Source organism: Protopterus annectens, chromosome 12.part0 (genome assembly GCF_019279795.1).
Source record: "Protopterus annectens isolate FY-2018-M chromosome 12.part0, PAN1.0, whole genome shotgun sequence".
In the NCBI taxonomy this organism is placed as follows: Eukaryota; Metazoa; Chordata; order Ceratodontiformes; family Protopteridae; genus Protopterus; species Protopterus annectens.
The window spans coordinates 1363065701-1363088558 of record NC_056746.1 but is presented as its reverse complement, the minus strand read 5'-3'; the positions used below and the strand labels follow the sequence as shown (position 1 = coordinate 1363088558).

The 22858-nt window shown below is 35.9% G+C and overlaps 1 protein-coding gene across 1 annotated transcript in view; it reads left to right on the top strand.

The window, feature by feature from the left end:
• The first annotated feature begins 385 nt into the window (after positions 1-385).
• Positions 386-22858, top strand: part of OSBPL2 (oxysterol binding protein like 2) — a 256311-nt gene continuing 233838 nt past the window's right edge. The window contains exon 1 of the mRNA XM_044090414.1: positions 386-527. Coding sequence (XP_043946349.1) covers positions 484-527 — 44 coding nt within the window. The 5' untranslated portion in view covers positions 386-483. The remainder of the gene's footprint in view (positions 528-22858) is intronic.

Below are 22858 nucleotides of genomic sequence, written 5' to 3'. Positions count from 1 at the left end.
TACCAATTTGTAAAATGTTCTGGCTTGCACTTCAGTCATTACCCTCTCCCTATCTAGCAGTTCATTTTTAAAGCCTTGTGTCGTGTGTGTAGTCAGACCCTGCATGTTCATAACCTGATTTTAATTTCCCTATCAACTAGGATGGCAGGATTGTTTACTGACCCTGTGTCCCAGTTTTCTTGGGTGGTATAACATTCAAATGCTACAAAGTTGGATTTATTTAGTAGCAGCAAAGCCACAGACTGCTGTTACCGTTTACTTAACTCATCATATATTTTTAAGTCAAGTTTTTTGCATGTTTGCTTTCTATTACAATTCCCTGAATTCTTTCTTCCAACATTTCTGTGTATAGGAGTTACGTAGCTTTACTTTACTTACTTTGCAGGCTTGGAGTCGGAAGATTCTTCCGGTGAGTTCTCAGAAGCAGGGAGTGCTGACTTTATCTTTACAGACAGGGAAGTTGTGAGATCTGAAACTGGCGTCATGAACAGCACTGAATTCCAGGAAAATGGAATTAAAAGACACAGGTATGTTGAAATAAAACAAAAATGAAACAAAATGGTACTGAAATAGTGTCACAGGGTCTGACAAGAATTATTAATGATTCTGCAGAGTATTAATGGTTCTCTTCTCCCAGGCCCCAAAATGTGTTGGATCAGGGTGATTTTTGGATCCTAAAGATTGAAGAGAGATACCGGGTGTGATTTATGAAGAGCTGATGGGGGAGCAAACTTCTAAGAGTAAAGATTTCAGGAGAGTAGATTAGCTGTATTCAGCTGAAGGTTCTGTCACAGGAGTAGGGTTGCCACCTTTTCAGATTCATAAAGTGAGACATTTTTTGTGAAAACATGAGATTTTGTTGGGCATGCTCACAACTGCTGAAAAAGGACTGAACTTCACTTTTTCCCAAAACAAAGGCTTACTCTCATAGCATTAATTTTTCAAAGCAAATGTTAAAAGAAAATTAAGAAAATATAATTTTCCTGAAATAGCACAATTGCTGTATTCCAGGGTTTTTTACCCCGCAGGACACAACTCCCCAAATAGGGACTGTCCTTTGCAACGTGGGACAGGTGGTAACCTACGCAAGAGATTGAAAGAACAGCATGTTAAATATTCCCCACAAGGTACACAGGCAGTGTGTATACCCATAGCTCTAGGAAATGAGGGTAATTCCCACTGACCAGGAATATATGTATTCATTTTGTTTTCCAAGATAAGTGAACTCGTCCAAGAATCCTTTCCAGCCACATCCCTTGCCACTTAGGCAAATACAGCAAAAAAGCAGACATTAGAATGTAGATATTGTTACAAGTATAAGACTGCAAACAAAAAAAACAGAATGTAAGCACCAGTGACAGCTGTCAGAATGTCAACAATGCAACTTTGCTCCATTTATAAGGAAGATAAACAGTAAAATATAAACCTTGGTAATGCACTGTAACAACGTCAAATACAGCAGTCTTGCATGGTAGGTACATGTGCAATATATTGCTATTAGTTATAAGGTAGTTACCCCGTGGAGATATTTGCTACTATACAGTCTGATGTGGAAAGTGCTGTAGCAGAAAGAATTCCCACAGCTTGTAGTGCACATTGCACGTGTGCAAATGGATATTCAAATAGTTGAGATATATAGAGTGTAGGAAATCTATTTAGATGTTGGATTTTTTAAGGTTGATTCGGCCTGAGATAAACAATCTGCATGTGGTCTGTGCCGTAGAATTACAAACGGTTTTATGCATTTTAATAAGAAGAGTAAGAAGAGGAATAAATAATATTAAGTTCTGTGCAAGACTTAAACACAGGTTCATAGATACGTTGTAGGCAGTTAGTCTGCTGACCATTTAAAGCCTAGCCAAAAAAAAATTCAAAACTTTCATCTACCCTCAAGGAGGGCAATACGAGCTGGACCAGGGAGAATTTGAGGCTGTCCATCCAGTTATCCAGGTTTACCTTGATGGTGGCAAGGGTGCTACTCTGCTTGACATGTATTGGAAGTTTGTTTCAGAGGTGGGGGATACATTTGGGTTATGAGTCTATCACACTAACATATCTTATTTATCTGTTAAAGGTTTAGGTCCCTTAACCGAGTAATTTGAGGAAGCATTAGTTCTACTAAGAAATAGGAGGTCAGATAGACACTTTAAACCATTAATATCAGACCATATACAATCTTCTTGGACTAATGTTAAAAAGGAAAAACAAAAAACTGAGTCAAAGATTGCTGTTCCCACTAAATCTCTCAAAGAATCTACTGCAGCTGGACTTTAATTTGTTTATACTTGTTAAATCTTCAAGTAAGGTATGTCATGACGATAGTTTTCTTATCGCTTTTCTTTCTCTTTTTGCTTTTTTTATTTCTATACCTTTTTTTTGTTCATATACAAATTAAATAACTGTTTATGGTTTTATTATATTAGTATACTATTACTGGTTTATTGAGTTATGTAATTGAACAGTAAGCTATCTTTGCTTCTATGACCTTAAGATGACATGCTTTATTTCAAATAATATATAGCCCTTTGCCCTGCTAAATGTTCTTCTGAGTTATTACACAGGCATAGTCACTGCCTAGATTATTTATAAAAACTGTTTGGATACATGGGATAACAGGGCATATCTATGATTTAGTATATATTAACTATTTTTTTTAATATTTATAACTTCTGATTGTTTCAGAATGTATATTGGTACCTGTTTACCAGGTGTTGACATAAGTTGGGTCTCCCTGACAGTCATGTGCTTGTATGTTTTATGGCACAAGGTTTGTAAATGGTTACAAGTTATGTTTCCTGTACGGTTTAATGTTAAAGTGCTGTTTTCTCTCTCATTGTCATTGAATGTTATTTTACTGTTTGGAACTATCTGATAGTTACACTTTGCATTTGTTACTGTAAATAAGCAGACTTTGTGATGCAGTTAAAGTGAGGTCAGGAAACTGTACTGTGTAGTGTGCTGGGCAGGAAAATGTCAGTTTGAAATCTAAGAAGTGAAGCTTTCTTATTTAGCTCATGACATCATGCATTATATAGCTCATGACATCATGCATTCTGCGCATGCAGATCAGATTACATCACATCTAATGTGTATATGCAAGCCTAATTGTGAATGTCAAGTCTCTGATTGGTTAATATAGCATAGAAGGCTTCTTTTACCAGAATTATCAGCTACACTGTCTGCAAACATATGCATGGGTCCCTTTTATAATAGTGACTATATTTTGTGATCAGATATATACAGAAATGTTATTTTTTCTTGTAAACAATTATAGCCACTGTTTCTAGTGAATATACTGGAGTTATTTTATAAATAGATCTTTATAAATAACTTTCCTATGCAGTTAGCAAGTGTTTAGTATAGGCTTATACATTTACAGGAAATGCTCATGACTAATGGTAATAACTGTAAGGATACTCAAACACCATACTAAATCCTAGCAAATATATGTATGAATAATTTTGATTGAACTATAATCACTTTGCATTTAATATGTTGATTTCCTTATTGTATCCTAGATATTATTTATGTTTCAAATGTCATGTTTTCAGTTATTGTAAAGTCATGTCTTTTAGTATATTAGCACATTATGACAGGGAAAGAGCTCCGTAATATCTATGACTTGTGATAACATAACAAACAAGTTATGAGTTTCAGTGTTATCCTATTACTATGGCAGATATTTACAACTATCTCTATCTTAATTTTGTCTTTGAGTCTTTCACTTTTAAGACCTGTTATCTGTAGTAAGTTTTATATAAATAATGGTTTTTACTAATTTTTGTCATTCTAACTGATGCCAGTTAGTTATTATTGATTATAGTCAGTTATTTAAACATTTATTTGTTTATTTATTTCACATTTGTTAACCGGGTTAGTCCAACTGAGTAAGAAACTACCATTTTCAGTGGAGACTCGAGGGGAAAAGCCCCGAACAAAACATACAAATACATACAAATAGAGACAAGTTAACAGTATAAAGAGCAAAAAAACTTATGGATACAACGGCTAAGAAAAATAAATGTAATCCAAAGAATAGTACATAGCTATATACAAGGTCAGAAGAAGGAAAGTGCAAAAGAAGATAGGAGTAGAGGAGGAATGAAGTGATCTAGAGGAAGGAGAAAAAAGAAGAGCAGTAGGATAAAGTAAATATATAAAGAGAGGGGGTATAGAAAGAAGAGCAGTAGGATAAAGTAAATATATAAAGAGGGAGGGTATAGAAAGAAGAGCAGTAGGATAAAGTAAATTACATAAAGAGTGAGGGTATAGAAAGAAGAGCAGTAGGATAAAGTAAATATATAAAGAGGGAGGGTATAGAAAGAAGAGCAGTAGGATAAAGTAAATATATAAAGAGGGAGGGTATAGAAAGAAGAGCAGTAGGATAAAGTAAATATATAAAGAGGGAGGGTATAGAAAGAAGAGCAGTAGGATAAAGTAAATGATATAAAGAGGGATGGTATAGAAAGAAGAGCAGTAGGATAAAGTAAATGTATAAAGAGGGAGGGTATAGAAAGAAGAGCAGTAGGATAAAGTAAATATATAAAGAGGGAGGGTATAGAAAGAAGAGCAGTAGGATAAAGTAAATTACATAAAGAGGGGGTTATAGAAAGAAGAGCAATAGGATAAAATAAATATATAAAGAGGGAGGGTATAAAAAGAATACCACCAGGATAAAGTAAACATATAAAGAGGGAGGGTATAGAAAGAAGAGCAGTATGATAAAGTAAATATATAAAGAGGGAGGGTATAGAAAGAAGAGCAGTAGGATAAAGTAAATGATATAAAGAGGGATGGTATAGAAAGAAAAGCAGTAGGATAAAGTAAATGTGTAAAGAGGGAGGGTATAGAAAGAAGAGCAGTAGGATAAAGTAAATTACATAAAGAGAGGGGGTATAGAAAGAAGAGCAGTAGGATAAAGTAAATTATATAAAGAGGGAGGGTATAGAAAGAAGAGCAGTAGGATAAAGTAAATTATATAAAGAGGGAGGGTATAGAAAGAAGAGCAGATTGGATAAAGTAAATATATAAAGAGGGAGGGTATAGAAAAAGAGCAGTAGGATAAAGTAAATTATATAAAGAGGGAGGGTATAGAAAGAAGAGCAGTAGGATAAAGTAAATTATATAAAGAGGGAGGGTATAGAAAGAAGAGCAGTAGGATAAAGTAAATGATATAAAGAGTGAGGGTATAGAAAGAAGAGCAGTAGGATAAAGTAAATATATAAAGAGGGAGGGTATAGAAAGAAGAGCAGTAGGATAAAGTAAAACTATAAAGAGAGAGGGTATAGAAAGAAGAGCAGCAGGATAAAGTACATACATAAAGAGGGAGGATATAGAAAAAAGAGCAGCAGGTTAAAGTAAATATATAAAGAGGGAGGTATAGAAAGAAGAGCAGTAGGGTAAAGTAAATGATATAAAGAGGTTGGTATAGAAAGAGGAGCAGTAGGATAAAGTAAATATATAAAGAGGGGGGTATAGAAAGAAGAGCAGTAGGATAAAGTAAATATATAAAGAGGGAGGGTATAGAAAGAAGAGCAGTAGGATAAAGTAAATTACATAAAGAGGGAGGGTATAGAAAGAAGAGCAGTAGGATAAAGTAAATTACATAAAGAGGGGGTATAGAAAGAAGAGCAGTAGGATAAAGTAAATATGTAAAGAGGGAGGGTATAGAAAGAAGAGCAGTAGGATAAAGTAAACCATATAAAGAGGGGGGTATAGAAAGAAGAGCAGTAGGATAAAGTAAATATATAAAGAGGGAGGGTATAGAAAGAAGAGCAGTAGGATAAAGTAAATGATATAAAGAGGGATGGTATAGAAAGAAAAGCAGTAGGATAAAGTAAATGTGTAAAGAGGGAGGGTATAGAAAGAAGAGCAGTAGGATAAAGTAAATTACATAAAGAGAGGGGGTATAGAAAGAAGAGCAGTAGGATAAAGTAAATATATAAAGAGGGAGGGTATAGAAAGAAGAGCAGTAGGATAAAGTAAATGATATAAAGAGGGATGGTATAGAAAGAAAAGCAGTAGGATAAAGTAAATGTGTAAAGAGGGAGGGTATAGAAAGAAGAGCAGTAGGATAAAGTAAATTATAAAGAGGGGTATAGAAAGAAGAGCAGTAGGATAAAGTAAATATATAACAATGGAGGGTATAGAAAGAAGAGCAGTAGGATAAAGTAAATATATAAAGAGGGAGGGTATAGAAAGAAGAGCAGTAGGATAAAGTAAATTATATAAAGAGGGAGGGTATAGAAAGAAGAGCAGTAGGATAAAGTAAATTACATAAAGAGGGGGTTATAGAAAGAAGAGCAATAGGATAAAGTAAATTACATAAAGAGAGGGGGTATAGAAAGAAGAGCAGTAGGATAAAGTAAATATATAAAGAGGGAGGGTATAGAATGAAGAGCAGTAGGATAAAGTAAATATATAAAGAGGGAGGGTATAGAAGGAAGAGCAGTAGGATAAAGTAAATATATAAAGAGGGAGGGTACAGAAAGAAGAACAGTAGGATAAAGTAAATATATAAAGAGGGAGGGTATAGAAAGAAGAGCAGTAGGATAAAGTAAATATATAAAGAGGGAGGGTGTAGGAAGAAGCGCAGTAGGATAAAGTAAATTACATAAAGAGAGGGGGTATAGAAAAAAGAGCAGTAGGATAAAGTAAATTACATAAAGAGGGAGGGTACAGAAAGAAGAGCAGTAGGATAAGGTACATATATAAAGAGGGAGGGTATAGAAAGAAGAGCAGTAGGATAAATTAAATTATATAAAGAGGGAGGGTATAGAAAGAAGAGCAGTAGGATAAAGTAAATATATAAAGAGGGAGGGTATAGAAAGAAGAGCAGTAGGATAAAGTAAATATATAAAGAGGGAGAGTATAGAACGAAGAGCAGTATTTTATTTATTTTATTTTATTTATTTTATTTTACATTTGTTGACCGGGCTAGTCCAACTGGATACAAGTCCAATTCCGCCCGGGGAGATAAGCTCCACTATAATCTACATAAATACAAGACAAACAAAAAGTACAGAACAACAAAAAAAACAATCCAAAATACATAAACTTGAAAATATCCATCAACAAGTTGATTTATACTGTAACTTAATTCTACTGTGGATGAGTACAAATGTTTAGCAAGGCAAAAATACAGTAATGTTTACCATGAGAAAAGTCTTAGATAATTCACAAAGAGGGGAGTGAGAGGATTAATTTATTAAATTCAGCAAGGTGGGTAAGCGGAGGGGAGATGTAGAAAAAGGTAATACTGGGGCGGGGGTTAGAATGGGTTAGTACATGGACATAGCCATTGTAATTTTAGTTGAATTTTTAGTTGCTTTTTAAAGAGTGGTAATGATGAGAGGGATGTCAGTTTACTGGGAAGCTTGTTCCAAATCTTCCCCACTGAGTTTGAGAAAAGAGAGTTGTCTGCCTTATTGTGGGATTTCTGAATGGTTATCAGTAGTTTATTTGCAGATCGAAGGGTAGATAGGTTTGTGTAGGGTGAGATGAGGTTTTTGAGAATAGGAGTTTTATTAGGCTGGTATAGAATATTATGGGTAATGGAGAGTTGTTGAAATTCAATTTGGTTATTAAGTTTTAGCCAACCTAGAAGTTTGAGATTTAGACCGTGATGAGTTCTAAATGGGGAACCTTTAGCAAACCTGGCAATATTGTTATAAGAAGTGATCAATTTGTTTAGGTTGCTTTTGGAAAGATTAGTAAAAATAGGTGAGGCATAGAGGAGGGTGGAGGTCAGATGGGTCTGGGCAATAGTAGCTCTAGCATCTGGGATGAGAAAGGGTTTTATCCTATACAAGGATCAAAGTTTTCTGTTTACAGTTTTAATTGTAGCATTAATATGTGAATCAAAGTTGAGGTTATTAATTATTACACCTAAGAGTTTGGTAGTTGGGTCAGGAGCTATGATTGTGCCATCGATGGATGTAATAGAGAAATGAATTGGGGTGGATTTTATAGTAGGAGTGAAGAGTAGTAGTTTGTTTTTTTGGCGTTTAGGAGTAGACATCGTTGTTGGAACCAGTATAGAAAGAAGAGCAGTAGGATAAAGTAAATTACATAAAGAGTGGGTGATGGAGAGCAGTTCAGTAAATATATAAAGAGTGGGGGTATAGAAAGAAGAGCAGTAGGATAAAGTAAATATATAAAGAGGGAGGGTATAGAAAGAAGAGCAGTAGGATAAAGTAAAGGTATTAAGAGGGAAGGTATAGAAAGAAAGTAGGATGAAGTCCCAGGATTGATATAAAGAGGGATGGTATAGAAAGAAGAGTAGTAGGATAAAGTAAATATATAAAGAGGGAGGGTATAGAAAGAAGAGCTGTAGGATAAAGTAAATATATAAAGAGGAGGCTAGAATGAAGAGCAGTAGGATAAAGTAAATTATATAAAGAGGGAGGGTATAGAAAGAAGAGCAGTAGGATAAAGTAAATGATATAAAGAGGGAGGGTATAGAATAAGATCAGTAGGATAAAGTAAATGATATAAAGAGGGAGGGTGTAGAAAGAAGATCAGTAGGATAAAGTAAATATATAAAGAGGCAGGGTATAGAAAGAAGAGCAGTAGGATAAAGTAAATGATATAAAGAGGGAGGGTGTAGAAAGAAGAGCAGTAGGATAAAGTAAATATATAAAGAGGGAAGGTATAGAAAGAAGAGCAGTAGGATAAAGTAAATTATATAAAGAGGGAGGGTATAGAAAGAAGAGCAGTAGGATAAAGTAAATATATAAAGAGGGAGGGTATAGAAAGAAGAGCAGTAGGATAAAGTAAATTATATAAAGAGGGAGGTATAGAAAGAAGAGCAGTAGGATAAAGTAAATATATAAAGAGGGAGGGTATAGAAAGAAGAGCAGTAGGATAAAGTAAATTATATAAAGGGAGGATATAGAAAAAAGAGCAGTAGGATAAAGTAAATATATAAAGAGGGAGGGTATAGAAAGAAGAGCAGTAGGATAAAGTAAATATATAAAGAGGGAGGGTATAGAAAGAAGAGCAGTAGGATAAAGTAAATTATATAAAGGGGGGTATAGAAAGAAGAACAGTAGGATAAAGTAAATGATATAAAGAGGGAGCGGGTAGAAAAAAGAGCCGTAGGATAAATTAAATTACATAAAGAGGGAGCGTATAGAAAGAAGAGCAGTACGATAAAGTAAATGTATTAAAAGGGAGGGTGTAGAAAGAAGAGCAGTAGGATAAAGTAAATATATAAAGAGGGAGGGTATAGAAAGAAGAGCAGTAGGATAAAGTAAATATGTAAAGGAGGGTATAGAAAGAAGAGCAGTAGGATAAAGTAAATATATAAAGAGGGAGGGTATAGAAAGAAGAGCAGTAGGATAAAGTAAATATATAAAGAGGGAGGGTATAGAAAGAAGAGCAGTAGGATAAAGTAAATATATAAAAAGGAGGGTATAGAAAGAAGAGCAGTAGGATAAAGTAAATTATATAAAGAGGGAGGGTATAGAAAGAAGAGCAGTAGGATAAAGTAAATATATAAAGAGGGAGGGTATAGAAAGAAGAGCAGTAGGATAAAGTAAATATAAAGAGGAGGGTATAGAAAGAAGAGCAATAGGACAAAGTAAATATATAAAGAGGGGCAGTATAGAAAGAAGAGCAATAGGATAAAGTAAATATATAAAGAGGAGGGTATAGAAAGAAGAGCAGTAGGATAAAGTAAATATATAAAGAGGAGGGTATAGAAAGAAGAGCAGTAGGATAAAGTAAATATATAAAGAGGGAGGGTATAGAAAGAAGAGCAGTAGGATAAAGTAAATATATAAAGAGGGAGGGTATAGAAAGAAGAGCAGTAGGATAAAGTAAATTATATAAAGCGGGAGGACAGTAGAAAGAATATAGGATAAAGTAAATATATAAAGAGGAGGTATAGAAAGAAGAGCAGTAGGATAAAGTAAATATATAAAGAGGGAGGGTATAGAAAGAAGAGCAGTAGGATAAAGTAAATATATAAAGAGGGAGGGTATAGAAAGAAGAGCAGTAGGATAAAGTAAATATATAAAGAGGGAGGTATAGAAAGAAGAGCAGTAGGATAAAGTAAATATATAAAGAGGGAGGGTATAGAAAGAAGAGCAGTAGGATAAAGTAAATTATATAAAGAGGGAGGGTATAGAAAGAAGAGCAGTAGGATAAAGTAAATATATAAAGAGGGAGGGTATAGAAAGAAGAGCAGTAGGATAAAGTAAATATATAAAGAGGGAGGGTATAGAAAGAAGAGCAGTGGGATAAAGTAAACTATATAAAGAGGGGGTATAGAAAGAAGAGAAGTAGGATAAAGTAAATGATATAAAGAGGGAGGGTACAGAAAGAAGAGCAGTAGGATAAAGTAAATTATATAAAGAGGGAGGGTATAGAAAGAAGAGCAGTAGGATAAAGTAAATATATAAAGAGGGAGGGTATAGAAAGAAGAGCAGTAGGATAAAGTAAATTATATAAAGAGGGAGGGTATAGAAAGAAGAGCAGATTGGATAAAGTAAATATATAAAGAGGGAGGGTATAGAAAGAAGAGCAGATTGGATAAAGTAAATATATAAAGAGGGAGGGTATAGAAAGAAGAGAAGATTGGATAAAGTAAATATATAAAGAGGGATGTTATAGAAAGAAGAGCAGTAGGATAAAGTAAATGGTGTAAAGAGGGAGGGTATAGAAAGAAGAGCAGTAAGATAAAGTAAATATATAAAAAGGGAGGATATAGAAAGAAGATCAGTAGGATAAAGTAAATTATATAAAGAGGGAGGGTATAGAAAGAAGAGCAGTAAGATAAAGTAACATATAAAGAGGGAGGGTATAGAAAGAAGAGTATAGAAAGAAGAGCAGTAGGATAAAGTAAATCTATAAAGAGGGAGGGTATAGAAAGAAGAGCAGATTGGATAAAGTAAATATATAAAGAGGGAGGGTATAGAAAGAAGATCAGTAGGATAAAGTAAATTATATAAAGAGGGAGGGTATAGAAAGAAGAGCAGTAAGATAAAGTAACTTATATAAAGAGGGAGGGTATAGAAAGAAGAGCAGTAGGAGGGTATAGAAAGAAGAGCAGTAGGATAAAGTGAATTATATAAAGAGGGAGGGTACAGAAAGAAGAGCAGTAGGATAAAGTAAATATATAAAGAGGGAGGGTATAGAAAGAAGAACAGTAGGATAAAGTAACTTATATAAAGAGGGAGGGTACAGAAAGAAGAGCAGATTGGATAAAGTAAATATATAAAGAGGGAGGGTATAGAAAGAAGAGCAGTAAGATAATGTAAATGATATAAAGCGGGAGGGTATAGAAATAAGAGCAGTAGGATAAAGTAAATGATATAAAGAGGGAGGGTATAGAAAGAAGAGCAGTAAGATAATGTAAATGATATAAAGCGGGAGGGTATAGAAATAAAAGCAGTAGGATAAAGTAAATGATATAAAGAGGGAGGGTTTAGAATGAAGAGCAGTAGGATAAAGTAAATGATTTAAAGAGGGAGGGTTTAGAATGAAGAGCAGTAGGATAAAGTAAATGATTTAAAGAGGGACTGTATAGAAAGAAGAGTAGTAGGATAAAGTAAATTATATAAAGAGGGAGGGTATAGAAAGAAGAGCAGTAGGATAAAGTAAATTATATAAAGAGGGAGGGTATAGAAAGAAGAGTAGTAGGATAAAGTAAATTATATAAAGAGGGAGGTATAGAAAGAAGAGCAGTAGGATAAAGTAAATATATAAAGAGGGAGGGTATAGAAAGAAGAGCAGTAGGATAAAGTAAATATATAAAGAGGGAGGGTATAGAAAGAAGAGCAGTAGGATAAAGTAAATTATATAAAGAGGGAGGGTATAGAAAGAAGAGCAGTAGGATAAAGTAAATTATATAAAGAGGGGGGTATAGAAAGAAGAGCAGTAGGATAAAGTAAATTATATAAAGAGGGAGGGTATAGAAAGAAGAGCAGTAGGATAAAGTAAATTATATAAAGAGGGAGGGTATAGAAAGAAGAGCAGTAGGATAAAGTAAATTATATAAAGTGGGAGGGTATAGAAAGAAGAGCCATAGGATAAAGTAAAGTGGGAGGGTATAGAAAGAAGAGCCATAGGATAAAGTAAATATATAAAGAGGGAGAGTATAGAAAGAAGAGCAGATTAGATAAAGTAAGATAAGGAGGAGGAAAATGGTCTTAATGATAAGTCTAGTGAAGAAATGGGAATATGGAAAGGGAGGAGTTAAGTAGGATGGTTACAGGTACATATAGGATTGTTATCGAGGTACAAAATAAGGTCATGTTTGAAGCTAGGAAGAGAGGTATGACTTCTAATATGGAGTGGAAGATTATCCCAAATAAGAGAGATGGAGTGTTTATGAAGTATTTTATCTATGTTAGTATTGGGTTTATAGACTTGTAGAAAGAGTTTATCAGAACTGCGCAGGGATCGGAGAGGGGTGTACCAGGAGATCAGGTTGGACAGAGATGGACAGAGTTAGAATTAAGAATTCGGAAAGCTTGGATCAACTGACATTTGGTCAGAAGGTGTGGGAATTCGAACCAATTTAATTTTTTGAGAGCAGAACAGTGATGGGATTTATAGGTGCTGCTGGTGAGAAATTTAGCAATTTTGTTATAAGTTTGGTCAATTTTGCCATCGGGTTATATTGTAAATTGGAAAATAGAGGGGAGCCATAGAGGAGGGCAGGGAGGAGATGGGATTGGGCTAGCAGTAGTTTAGAGTTGGAGGTCAGGAATTTGCTGTTTCTATATAACATGCCCAGTTTTTGGTGTGTTTTCTTTATTGAATGAAGTATGTGGAGGTGTACTTTGAGCTGGTCATCAATGATGACACCTTGGAGTTTAGTGTGTAAATCTGGTGATATGATGGTGCCATTTAGTGAGGATATGAGAAAGGTAGATTTGTGATGGGCTAGAGCTTTAGGTAGGAATAGTAAGAGCTTAGTTTTAGAGGGGTTCAGGATAAGTTGATTGTTGGAGAGCCACTTCTCAACAGAATGAAATGAAGACTGGGTGATATGGTGGAGGTTATTGATACAGTCAGAAATTGAAATCAGAGTTGAATCATCTGCATACTGTATGATAGGGGAGAGACTGCTGGCAGTGTGTAGGCCATTGGTAAAGAGGTTGAAAAGGAGGGGGCCAAGAATTGAACCTTGAGGAACACCGGTCTGAACTGGCAGAAAGGGGGAGAAGGACTTTTGCCATTTAACTGCTTGTAAGCGACTGAACAGGTAACTAGAGAACCAATTTAGAGTGTGGATCGAAATGTTCAGCTGAGAAAGTTTTTGAAGTAGAAGCTTGTGAGAAACAGTGTCAAAAGCCTTTGACAGATCCAAGAAAAGCAAGACACAAGTTTATTATTGTCTCTGGCCTTAACTACTGTATGAGAGAAGGCTAAAAGTGCTATGTTAGTACTGTGTTTGGGCCTAAAACCATGTTGGGTATTGCTTAAAAGATTGTTTTCAGTAAGGTAGGAAAGCAGTTGAGAATGAATACACTTTTCTAGAATTTTGGAGAGGGGAGAAAGAATAGCAATGGGACAGACGTTAGATGGTTCTGTGGAGTTTCCACCCTTATGTAGTGGGATAGTATAGTATTCCTTCCAAATAAAGGGAAAAATAGTTTCTTGGATTGAGTGGTTTATTAGAATGGAGACAGGAAGGGCCACAGAGTTAGCAGCAATTCTCAGGAATTGGGAAGGTAGGTTATCAGAGGCAGGGGAACAAGGTTTGAGTTTACTAAGGAGAGTTTTAATATAACTAACAGATACAGGTTTGAGCAAGAAGGGGTCAGAGAGGTTAGAGGAGTCAGATTGAGGGTATGGAGAAAAAGTGGGTGTGGTAATAGAAGCGATAGTACTGGAAGTGGAATTAGAGGTGGGGTTGGGAATATTAGACTTGTTAGGTACAAGTTTAGAAATGGTATCTATAAAGTAGTGATTAAAATGAATGGTGGTATCTGAGGGAGATGGATTGGGAAAGGGATTAGGGATTCTGGGTGAGCCAGGGTTGAGAAGAGTTTTTATGGATGACCAGAACTTCTGGGGGTTAGTAGGTTTCAGAGATTGATCAGAGAGGTAAAATGTTCTTCTGTCCTAGTTGACTCATTTTTCTAAGGTTTCTAAGTTCCACATAAGATTGAAGGAAGACAGAAGATTTGTTTTTTTGATATTGTTTCCAAGTGGCATCTCTTTTTTGTATAAGGTGGAAAGTTTCTTTGGATAGCCAGGGGGCATGTTTAGCTTTGACTTTTATTTTCCTGATAGGGGCCAGAGAGTTGAGTATGTTTAGGAATGTCTGGTTGAAGTAGCTAACTGCATCATTTTAAAGGAAGAGAATATAGGCAGGACCAGTTAATATTTGAGAGAATTTTGTTAAAGGAAGTGATATTGAAATTTCTTTGGTTACGGATATATTTAAAGAGATGAGAACAAGTACGTTTGGGTGAGTACCTAGTAATGTGGATAGGTAGATGTCACTAATGGAGTCAGATAGTGTTCCTGGCTGGTGGTACAAATTAGGAGACTTTACAAGAATCCAGTCTAGGATAGTATTAGAGTGGTTTTTGCCAAGGCGGGTGGGGGAGGAAACAAGTTGAGTAAAACCGTGTAGGTTGAGACTGTGTGACGGTGTATTGGCATTAACTAAGTTCCAGTCAATATTTACATCCCCAGGTATAATAGTTAATAATAAACATCTGCTATTCCAAATGTTTAGGAGGTAATTAAGGACAAATATGTCTTTTGGAATATTTCTAAAAATCTATGTTAACATCTTTTGGGAATGACACACACTCACTATGTGCGAACACCCAAGTCTCATGAAGTTTTATCTAGTGGGAGTTCGTCATAGTAAGATTTATTCAGAGGGCAAGTAAATACAGATGCTAAATGATTCTTTGATTTGTTCTGCCATTTTGAAGTTTTTATTAGAACTAACACAGATGACATGCTTAGGTATTTTGGGTAATCATTTTGATTGTTAATAAAGCTAATGTTTCCTTAGTCTATTAAACACTAAATTAAGATTATATATATCCTAATATGTTTCTTGCTTCTTTGGTGAATAATTACTGTATAAATGTTTAATGTTTCTAATAATAGTGTATGTAACTCATCTCAAAAACCTAACTGGAATTAATATTTGATTAGTTGTTTATCACTATTTTTCACTTAATTATAATATATTCTCCATTTTCTACTTTGGTTTCATGGGCTCAAACCAACAAAGGTTGATGGTTGGGATAGGTAGTCTAGCAGATTTAGTTTTGTTTGCTAGACTAGGAATGTATCTCATTCCATGCATAGGGTGTATTAAAGTTTATATCAGAGTGAAATATGCTCATTTTTTGTTATTTAACTGTGTTTCTAGTTTTGAAATGCCTGACACATTTTTTTTTTACTTTTATCTTTCAATGGGGAAAGTTATTTGGATTGAGATAAATAGAAATACAACAATTGATATTCTATTGTCTATTCAGGAAGAGTATTATGTATACAGGATTCTATTAATATAAGTTCCTTTATTATTTGTTATCTTTAAAGAATTCTGATATGGATATAACTTTGCTATCCTTAAATACTAATGGCTTAAACAACCCATATAAGACAGCCAACCTGCTAAAGTATCTTAAACTAAACAAGGCTCAAGTAGTTTTTCTCCAAGAAACACACTTTAAAATAAATGACACATTTATGCTGGACCCTAAGGAATACACAATACTTGCTCAATCTTTTTACAAAAATAAGACCAGAGGAGTAACAATTCTATGGAAAAAGACTTTCTTAAATCCTCAAATTATTTACAAACATGTAGATAATTATGAACTCATGGCCTTAGTTATATTTAAGTTTAATAATAGAATTTGGACTCTGGTTAATTTATACTGGTTCCCGGGTATGGGGGTTGGACTAGCTAAGAAACACTTCAACTTTATTACAACTACTTCTGAAGGTAATATTATACTAGGAGGTGATTTCAGTTGTATCACAGATATTCCAGAAACTACCTATACGAAATCTCCTAGACTATTGTCCTCAGCCAAACAGTTAAAAAATGGACAGAAATGTTTAAATTAAAAGGTACCTTTAATGCTTTGGGACCAAATTATTTACTATGCTGACACCAGGACTATAGACATGATACCCAAACTAGAATAGATAAACGTTATATCTCACAAGATCTTTATTTTAAAATCTTGAATTTTTCAATACAACTTTGTCCTTTTTCAGATCATAATTCTTTGCTGTTAACAATACACTTGGAATTCAATCAGTTAGTTATTACTTCAAGGATTCCTTCATAAATCACAAAAATTAAAGACTTTAAATATTGGATAACTTCTGAACTTCAGCTTTTCTTGGAGATTAATTATAAACCTGAAGCAAACACAATTATGGTTTGGGATTCTCTTAAGGCATATCTATATGGTAAAACCATTAGCTGGTACAAAAATAAAATTAAAGAATGGGACTCAGAGTTACAGCAACTCCAAAATCAAATATCATCTCTTAAATCTAATAAAAACTTAATTGCTACAGATAATGAGAGGAAAATAAAAGAAGCAAATAAGAAATACAATGAAACATTATCCCATAAAACTAATTTAGCTATGGAAAAACTGAAATTAAATTCTTATGCTACCTCTCCTAAGCATCTTCATAACCTATGAAAGTTAAAATGCAATCAGAGATTAATAACATTGATAGTATCTTTCAAAAAGAGAAAAGGAAAAAAGTCTCGGACATAGGGACATTCTGGAGGCTTTTAATTATCATTATGCAGAGCATCATAGAGATAAAATAAGTACAAATGAATGTCAGAAATTAGAGAATATAGTTCCCAACATAACAAGAATTCCTGAGGAACTTAAGTTAGATCTACAAAAACCTATTTCTCAAAAGGAAATTATAGATGGGATTAAAGGAAGTAAGTCTAATAAAGCACCTGGAATAGATGGCTTAATTATCGAAATTTATAGATTGTTCCTTTCTTCTATAATCTCTCTCCTACATAAAACCTTTCTTGAAGTTCAAACATTAGCAAATATTCCTCCTTCTTGGAGATATTCTCTAATTTCCCCTGTATTAAAAGAGAATAAGGACCCTAATCATTGCAACTCATATAGACCAGTTTCTTTGTTGAATAATGATTATAACTAAACTATTTATGTCAATTATGGTCAATAGATTGAAAATACCCATATCTAAAATAATTAATGAAGACCAAACTGGTTTCATACATAACAGGCATACACAGGATAATATTAAAAGAGTATTAAATCTGATAGATTACCTCAATAGAGGAAACCATGAAGCATTGATAAAAGGTCAATATATTCAAAAGGCCTTTGACTCCTTAAATTGGGGTTATTTATTTAAAGTCTTACAGTTATTTGATTTCCCCCTTTTTTTATAACAATGATAAAGAAAATCTATGAAAATAATCTAGCATATGTCAAATTAGGTCCCTTAACTTCCAAAGCAAACCAAATCACTAGAGGTACGAGACAAGGATGTCCCATGTCCCCTATCCTATTTGCTCTGGCCATAGAAATACTTGCCATTTTAATGTGTAATAACCCAAAGGTAAGAGGTATAAATATATATGACCAATATATTTCTAAAGTAATGATGTTTGCTGATGATGTCTTAGGTAAAGTGGATATAGTAACAACAGATTTCCAAAAAATCTCAGGACTCTCCAACAAATCTCAATCAAAATATTTATTATTAAATAAAAAAAGAATACCCAGGTTCCAGTTAATCATATTATTGAAAACCAAGTTTAAACTCTAGACTATGTAGGAATAGTCTTAGGCAAGAATATAGCGGAAACCTTACAGCTTAGCTATGCTAAAGCCATAGACTTAATCAATGCATTAATAAGCGAATGGAATAATTTGTTTATAACATTTGATGATAGGTTACAACTGATAAAAATGGTTTTGTTACCTAAATTATTACATATAGCACAAGCCTTTATACTTTCACCAGGAAATAAAATCCTTAAAGAAATCACTTCAACTCTGATGAAATTCCTGTAGTGCCCCAAAAGAAATACAGTGGCATATTCTCATCATATCAGAAAATGGGAACAAGGGGGGGTTAAAATTCCCAGAGATTGAAACTTATATAAAGGCATCTATAATTAAAATAGTGTTGAATTGGATAAATCCTAGATACTCTTCCAGTTGGAAACAGTTACACTCCATTATATACTAATGAATGAAAATTGTTTATCAAACAATGCTTTGGTAACTGACAAAGATAAGATAGGGCACTATTTAAGTTTAAAGTTACAGTATAGTACAACAAAATTAACTAAACTAACACTAATAAACAATATTTTTGATGTGTGTAGAAAATTCATTAACACAAATTTAGATGTAAAACTGTGGCATAGATTTTTAATACTATTTACTATTACAAGGGATTTCCCTGATAAAACGCATATGGAGATTTTTGGTTTATGGGGAAATGATAACCTATTTTGTTGGTTGCAATGTATTGAAAACCAACAAGCTTTGAACACACAAAGTATATTGTCAACCTATGGCCTATCCCCTAATGACTGGTTGTTTCTTCAGAGTGGCACAGCATATACTAAGGATCTGTGTAGAATAATACATAACTCATCCTTCAAAATCATACCAAAAATTATAAACTGGATTTTTGGGATTCTATGTAATTAATATCAATGTTAAGAATAAATTATCATATCTATATAAACACTTTAATTGTCTATAAGACAGCTCCTAAAGATTCTTACTAGCAATACCTAACTAAGGGGTTTCAAGTATCATTATCAATGGAAGATAAAACAAACATTTTATTTTCAGTTAAACTTCTTATTCACAATTCTGGAGTATTTTTCATTGGAAATTTCTACACAGATCCTTTTTGACACCTGAGAAACTCTCAGAAATGAACCCTCCAAGCAGCAAGTTATGTTGGAGATGTCATCTGTCCACTAATGCTGACTGGTGTCATATTTTTATGACTGTACTAATATTAAACCATATTGGAATGAGATTAACAAATTTCTTCAAGCTTTCTATACAGATATATTTGTTTTGACAAAGTTCTTAATTTTATCGAATGCTCTGATGTCTGATTGGGATGAAAAATTAAACAAACAATAACTGTGCTGCCCCCAGCCCATGACACAAGCTATAGTGACATTCTGTACACACCTCTAAGCAGATCTGATTTTAAATTGGGGGGTCCAGGGCAAGGGACCCCTACAAAGCCGGTGTCAGTATCCACTTACACAGTCTAAGGTCTCAGAAGATCTAAGGGTGTAGGTGTTCTATGATACATTTTATATTTTATTTTTAAAAAAATGAGGTGGTGCAGTGGTTAGCATTGCTGCCTCACAGCAAGAGGTTCTCCGGTTTGATCCTTGGATGGGGTGCCTTCTGTGCGGAATCTGCATGTCCTTCCTGTGGTCGTGGGGGTTTCCACTGTGTGTTCTGGTTTCCTCCCACATCCCAAAGACATGCTCTAGATGGAATGGACACTCTAAATTGGCCCTAAGCATGGGTGTGTGTGTGTGGGTGTGCGTGTGTGCGTGTGTGCGTGTGTGTGTGTGTGTGTGTGTGTGTGTGTGTGTGTGTGTGTGTGTGTGTGTGCCTTCTGTGGAAGGTTGGGTGCTAGGCTGGCAACTCGACACTGTAAAACTCCACTGCCAATCATGAGCAGACAGGTGATCCGCTGTGGCGACCCCTAACCGGGAAAAGCCGAAAGAAGAAGATCAGACCATATACATATTTTGTTTTTCTAAACTTCTACAAAATGCTAAGAAGGTGCAGAAAAATAAAAGGGATGAAAGCGATTATTTAATTGTACAGTAAAGTGTTTTTATACATTCCCTTGATCATGGTCCTTCAGTTTGTTTGTGTCTTAGCCACTTTTACTTGATTATTGTTTTTTAGCAGTGGTGCTTTCCTTTGTTTCTTTGTTTAATTTTCATTCATTCCTCAATGTATGTGTTCAGCTCCTACACTCTGATCCGATTTGGCCGTTACTCCAGCTCGTGGTGATCAACAAACTCTCAAGCTCCTTCCCTATTCAGAATGCATTGTGTGTAACTTCCCTCAGATCTCGTTTGCTGCTTTCACAACTAGGCGTGGTTGATATAGATCTTGTGCTACATGAAGTGATTTATCTTTAAAATAATTTTGTCTTTAGTGTACATTTTACTTAAGACTTTATTTTCTTTCATTTTTTTTCACCTTTCTGCGGAATATTTCTGTATAACAATACCCGTTTTTCTGCTTTGTACACTTACAGTGTATTTTGAACTTACCGTTGCTGGTAGGTCTTTCCTTACCCTTATTACTTGTTTAAAAAAAAGTTTTACTAATATTATATTTTCTGAACGAGTGTTAATATTGCTGATTGTTTTTGAGTACCTTTTTAATATGCCTGAAAAGGGTTTTAAAAAGTGCAGGAGATGTGGGCACAAAATGCTTTTGTCTGACACCCACTCTTTTTGCATTTATTCCTTAGGTGCATAACACATGGATGAAGACTAGGACGTTTGTTAAGGCATCAATCCTCATGGTACTTCTGAGAGGAAAAAAGGTTGATTATGAGGGGCATGTTGCAAACCCCTTTTTTGAATGCCCTTTCTGGACTTCAGCCTCCAAAGCCAAAAGTTAGGGACCCTTCAAAAGGTCCAGGTCTGTTGAATCTTCGGCTTCATCTTCTTTGGAGCTGAAGAAGAAAAGAGAAACGCTGGATCCTAAATCTTCGGTGAGCCAGCCTTCTTCGGATCTCAGCACATATGCTTCTAGTCCATCTACATCAGCTCCATACAGACGCCTCACACGGTCTTCTCGCCCTCATTGGATCCAGTACCAGACAGGGTGCCCTCTCCCTTCCTTGAATGGCACCCTAAGTCTCCATTAGTACTGTCTTCTCGTTCCTCCAGAAGTCTTACAGAGGCAGATGTGGAAAGGAGCATGATGAGGAGCTTCTTCACGGAGCAGTTTCACAAGGGAGTCTTTCCAGTTCCTGCCCCCTCAGGTTGGGAACCTCATCCAGCTACTCCTCCCGCTTCTACACTTCCTCCTCTGATCCAGCCGGTGATGCTAGAGTCTTTCGATCTGAGAGTTCCAGGCCCTTCTGAGTCTGATCCGAAGATTACCTTTTCTTTGGATCCAGTGGCTACTCTGAGTGAGGACTCTCTGAGCCGTAGCGTCCTGGTCAGATCCCGGGGGATGGAGTCTATTTTGAGGTTTAAGAAGTTATCCCTTCCCCTTAGAGCATCGGTGCTGGATAGCTTGGCTTTGGCTTCCACCTCGGGTGGGCAGCTGCTAGAGTGGAGGGGAGGTTGCAGGACATGAACACATTTTCTTGGCTCTATTGGCTTCCTTCTCAACAGAGCAGTCGGCCTTTGAGGTTGTGGAGAGAGTTTTCTCTGCTCTGGAAGGTCAGGTGGGTCATTCCTCCTTGGGTCCACCCTTGACATCCCTGCTGACTTTGTACCATGATCTTCATCATTCTGCGCCACTGGGACAGCCAGCCCAGAGCTTCCAGACCACCCAACCGAGCGTTGTCATGTCTTCCGATACTTCTCCGGTTCAACCCACTGAAGAAGTCTCTAGGAAGAAGACGTGCAAGAGGAAGCACTTGGACTTCCCCCAGGAGTCCATCACTGAGGATACTTCCTTTGACGAGGAAGAAGGGTCTCCAAAACTACCACCTGATGACATCTCGTTTGGAGATATCCTTGAGATTCTTAAGCAGAAGGGTGGCTGGTGTGCCCAAAACCCAACTCCTTAAGAGTCTGTATTTCTTGGAAGCTTTTGGGACTGGCCCATCTACCTCCTGGGTCACTCCATTCGCTGATGATGTCATTGACTTGGGGTCTAACTAAGTGGGCATGGAAGGAAACTGATACGGCTGAGCCAATCCCTAAGAGATAAAATAGGATTCTGGCTCCACCGGTAAGGAGAGAGCATTGAAGTAAGGGTGTGCCGGTTGATGCAATGGTCTTGGTGGCAGCTACAAAAAAATAAATAAATAAATAACTGCTTGCTGAACAGAGTTCCACTGTCCATCCCCCTAATGGAGAGTCTGTGACTTTGGACAGATTTGGGAAGTGAGTATATGCTTCAGTAACCTTTGCTGTCTGATTGCTGAACTACTTGGCACACTTCACAAGATTGCAAAGGGATTTGATTAATGAATTTTCACACTCCCTTTCAGGGGCCATTACTACAGAGGCTCAGACTTCTGTGGCCTCACAGTTGGCTGCCCTTCAGTTGATTTAAAATTCGTCCATCAGGCTCATCTCATATACAGTGGAAGGCACCGCAAAGGCTTCGGGTTCAGGCATTTCCATCAGGAGGCATGCCTGGATGCACCTGTGTGACTTTGCAGAGCCATTCAAGTCTTCTTTCATCAGGGCTCTTTTGACAGTTCTTCATTGGCCCTACAGTAAAAGTCACACTGTGCAGGTGTGAGAAGGATGAAAAAGCTCCATCTGTAGTGGGCATAGGTTTTTCAACCCCTCAATGGACATTTTCCAGCAACCAGTGAGGAGGTTGAAAAATGTGGTTCAGAAAGTGTCAGGGTCCTTTCCAAGACACACATGGAGATGGTTCCCCCTAAGACAGAGGAGGGGAGGATAATGGCAGAAGACGCCCTTGTGGCAGTGGAGACCCAAAGAAGCGTCTAGGGATACCTTTTCCAACAGACCTTTTCAGCGCTTCTGAATGGAGACCTGATTGCCTTCCTCTGGAGTCATTTGGGGGTCACTTATCTCTGCACCACAAAGCCTGGCTAGACATAAAAGATACTTGGGTGCAGAGCATCATTTCCAGAGGTTATATTATTCCCTTTTCCCTTCCACCCCTCCACACCC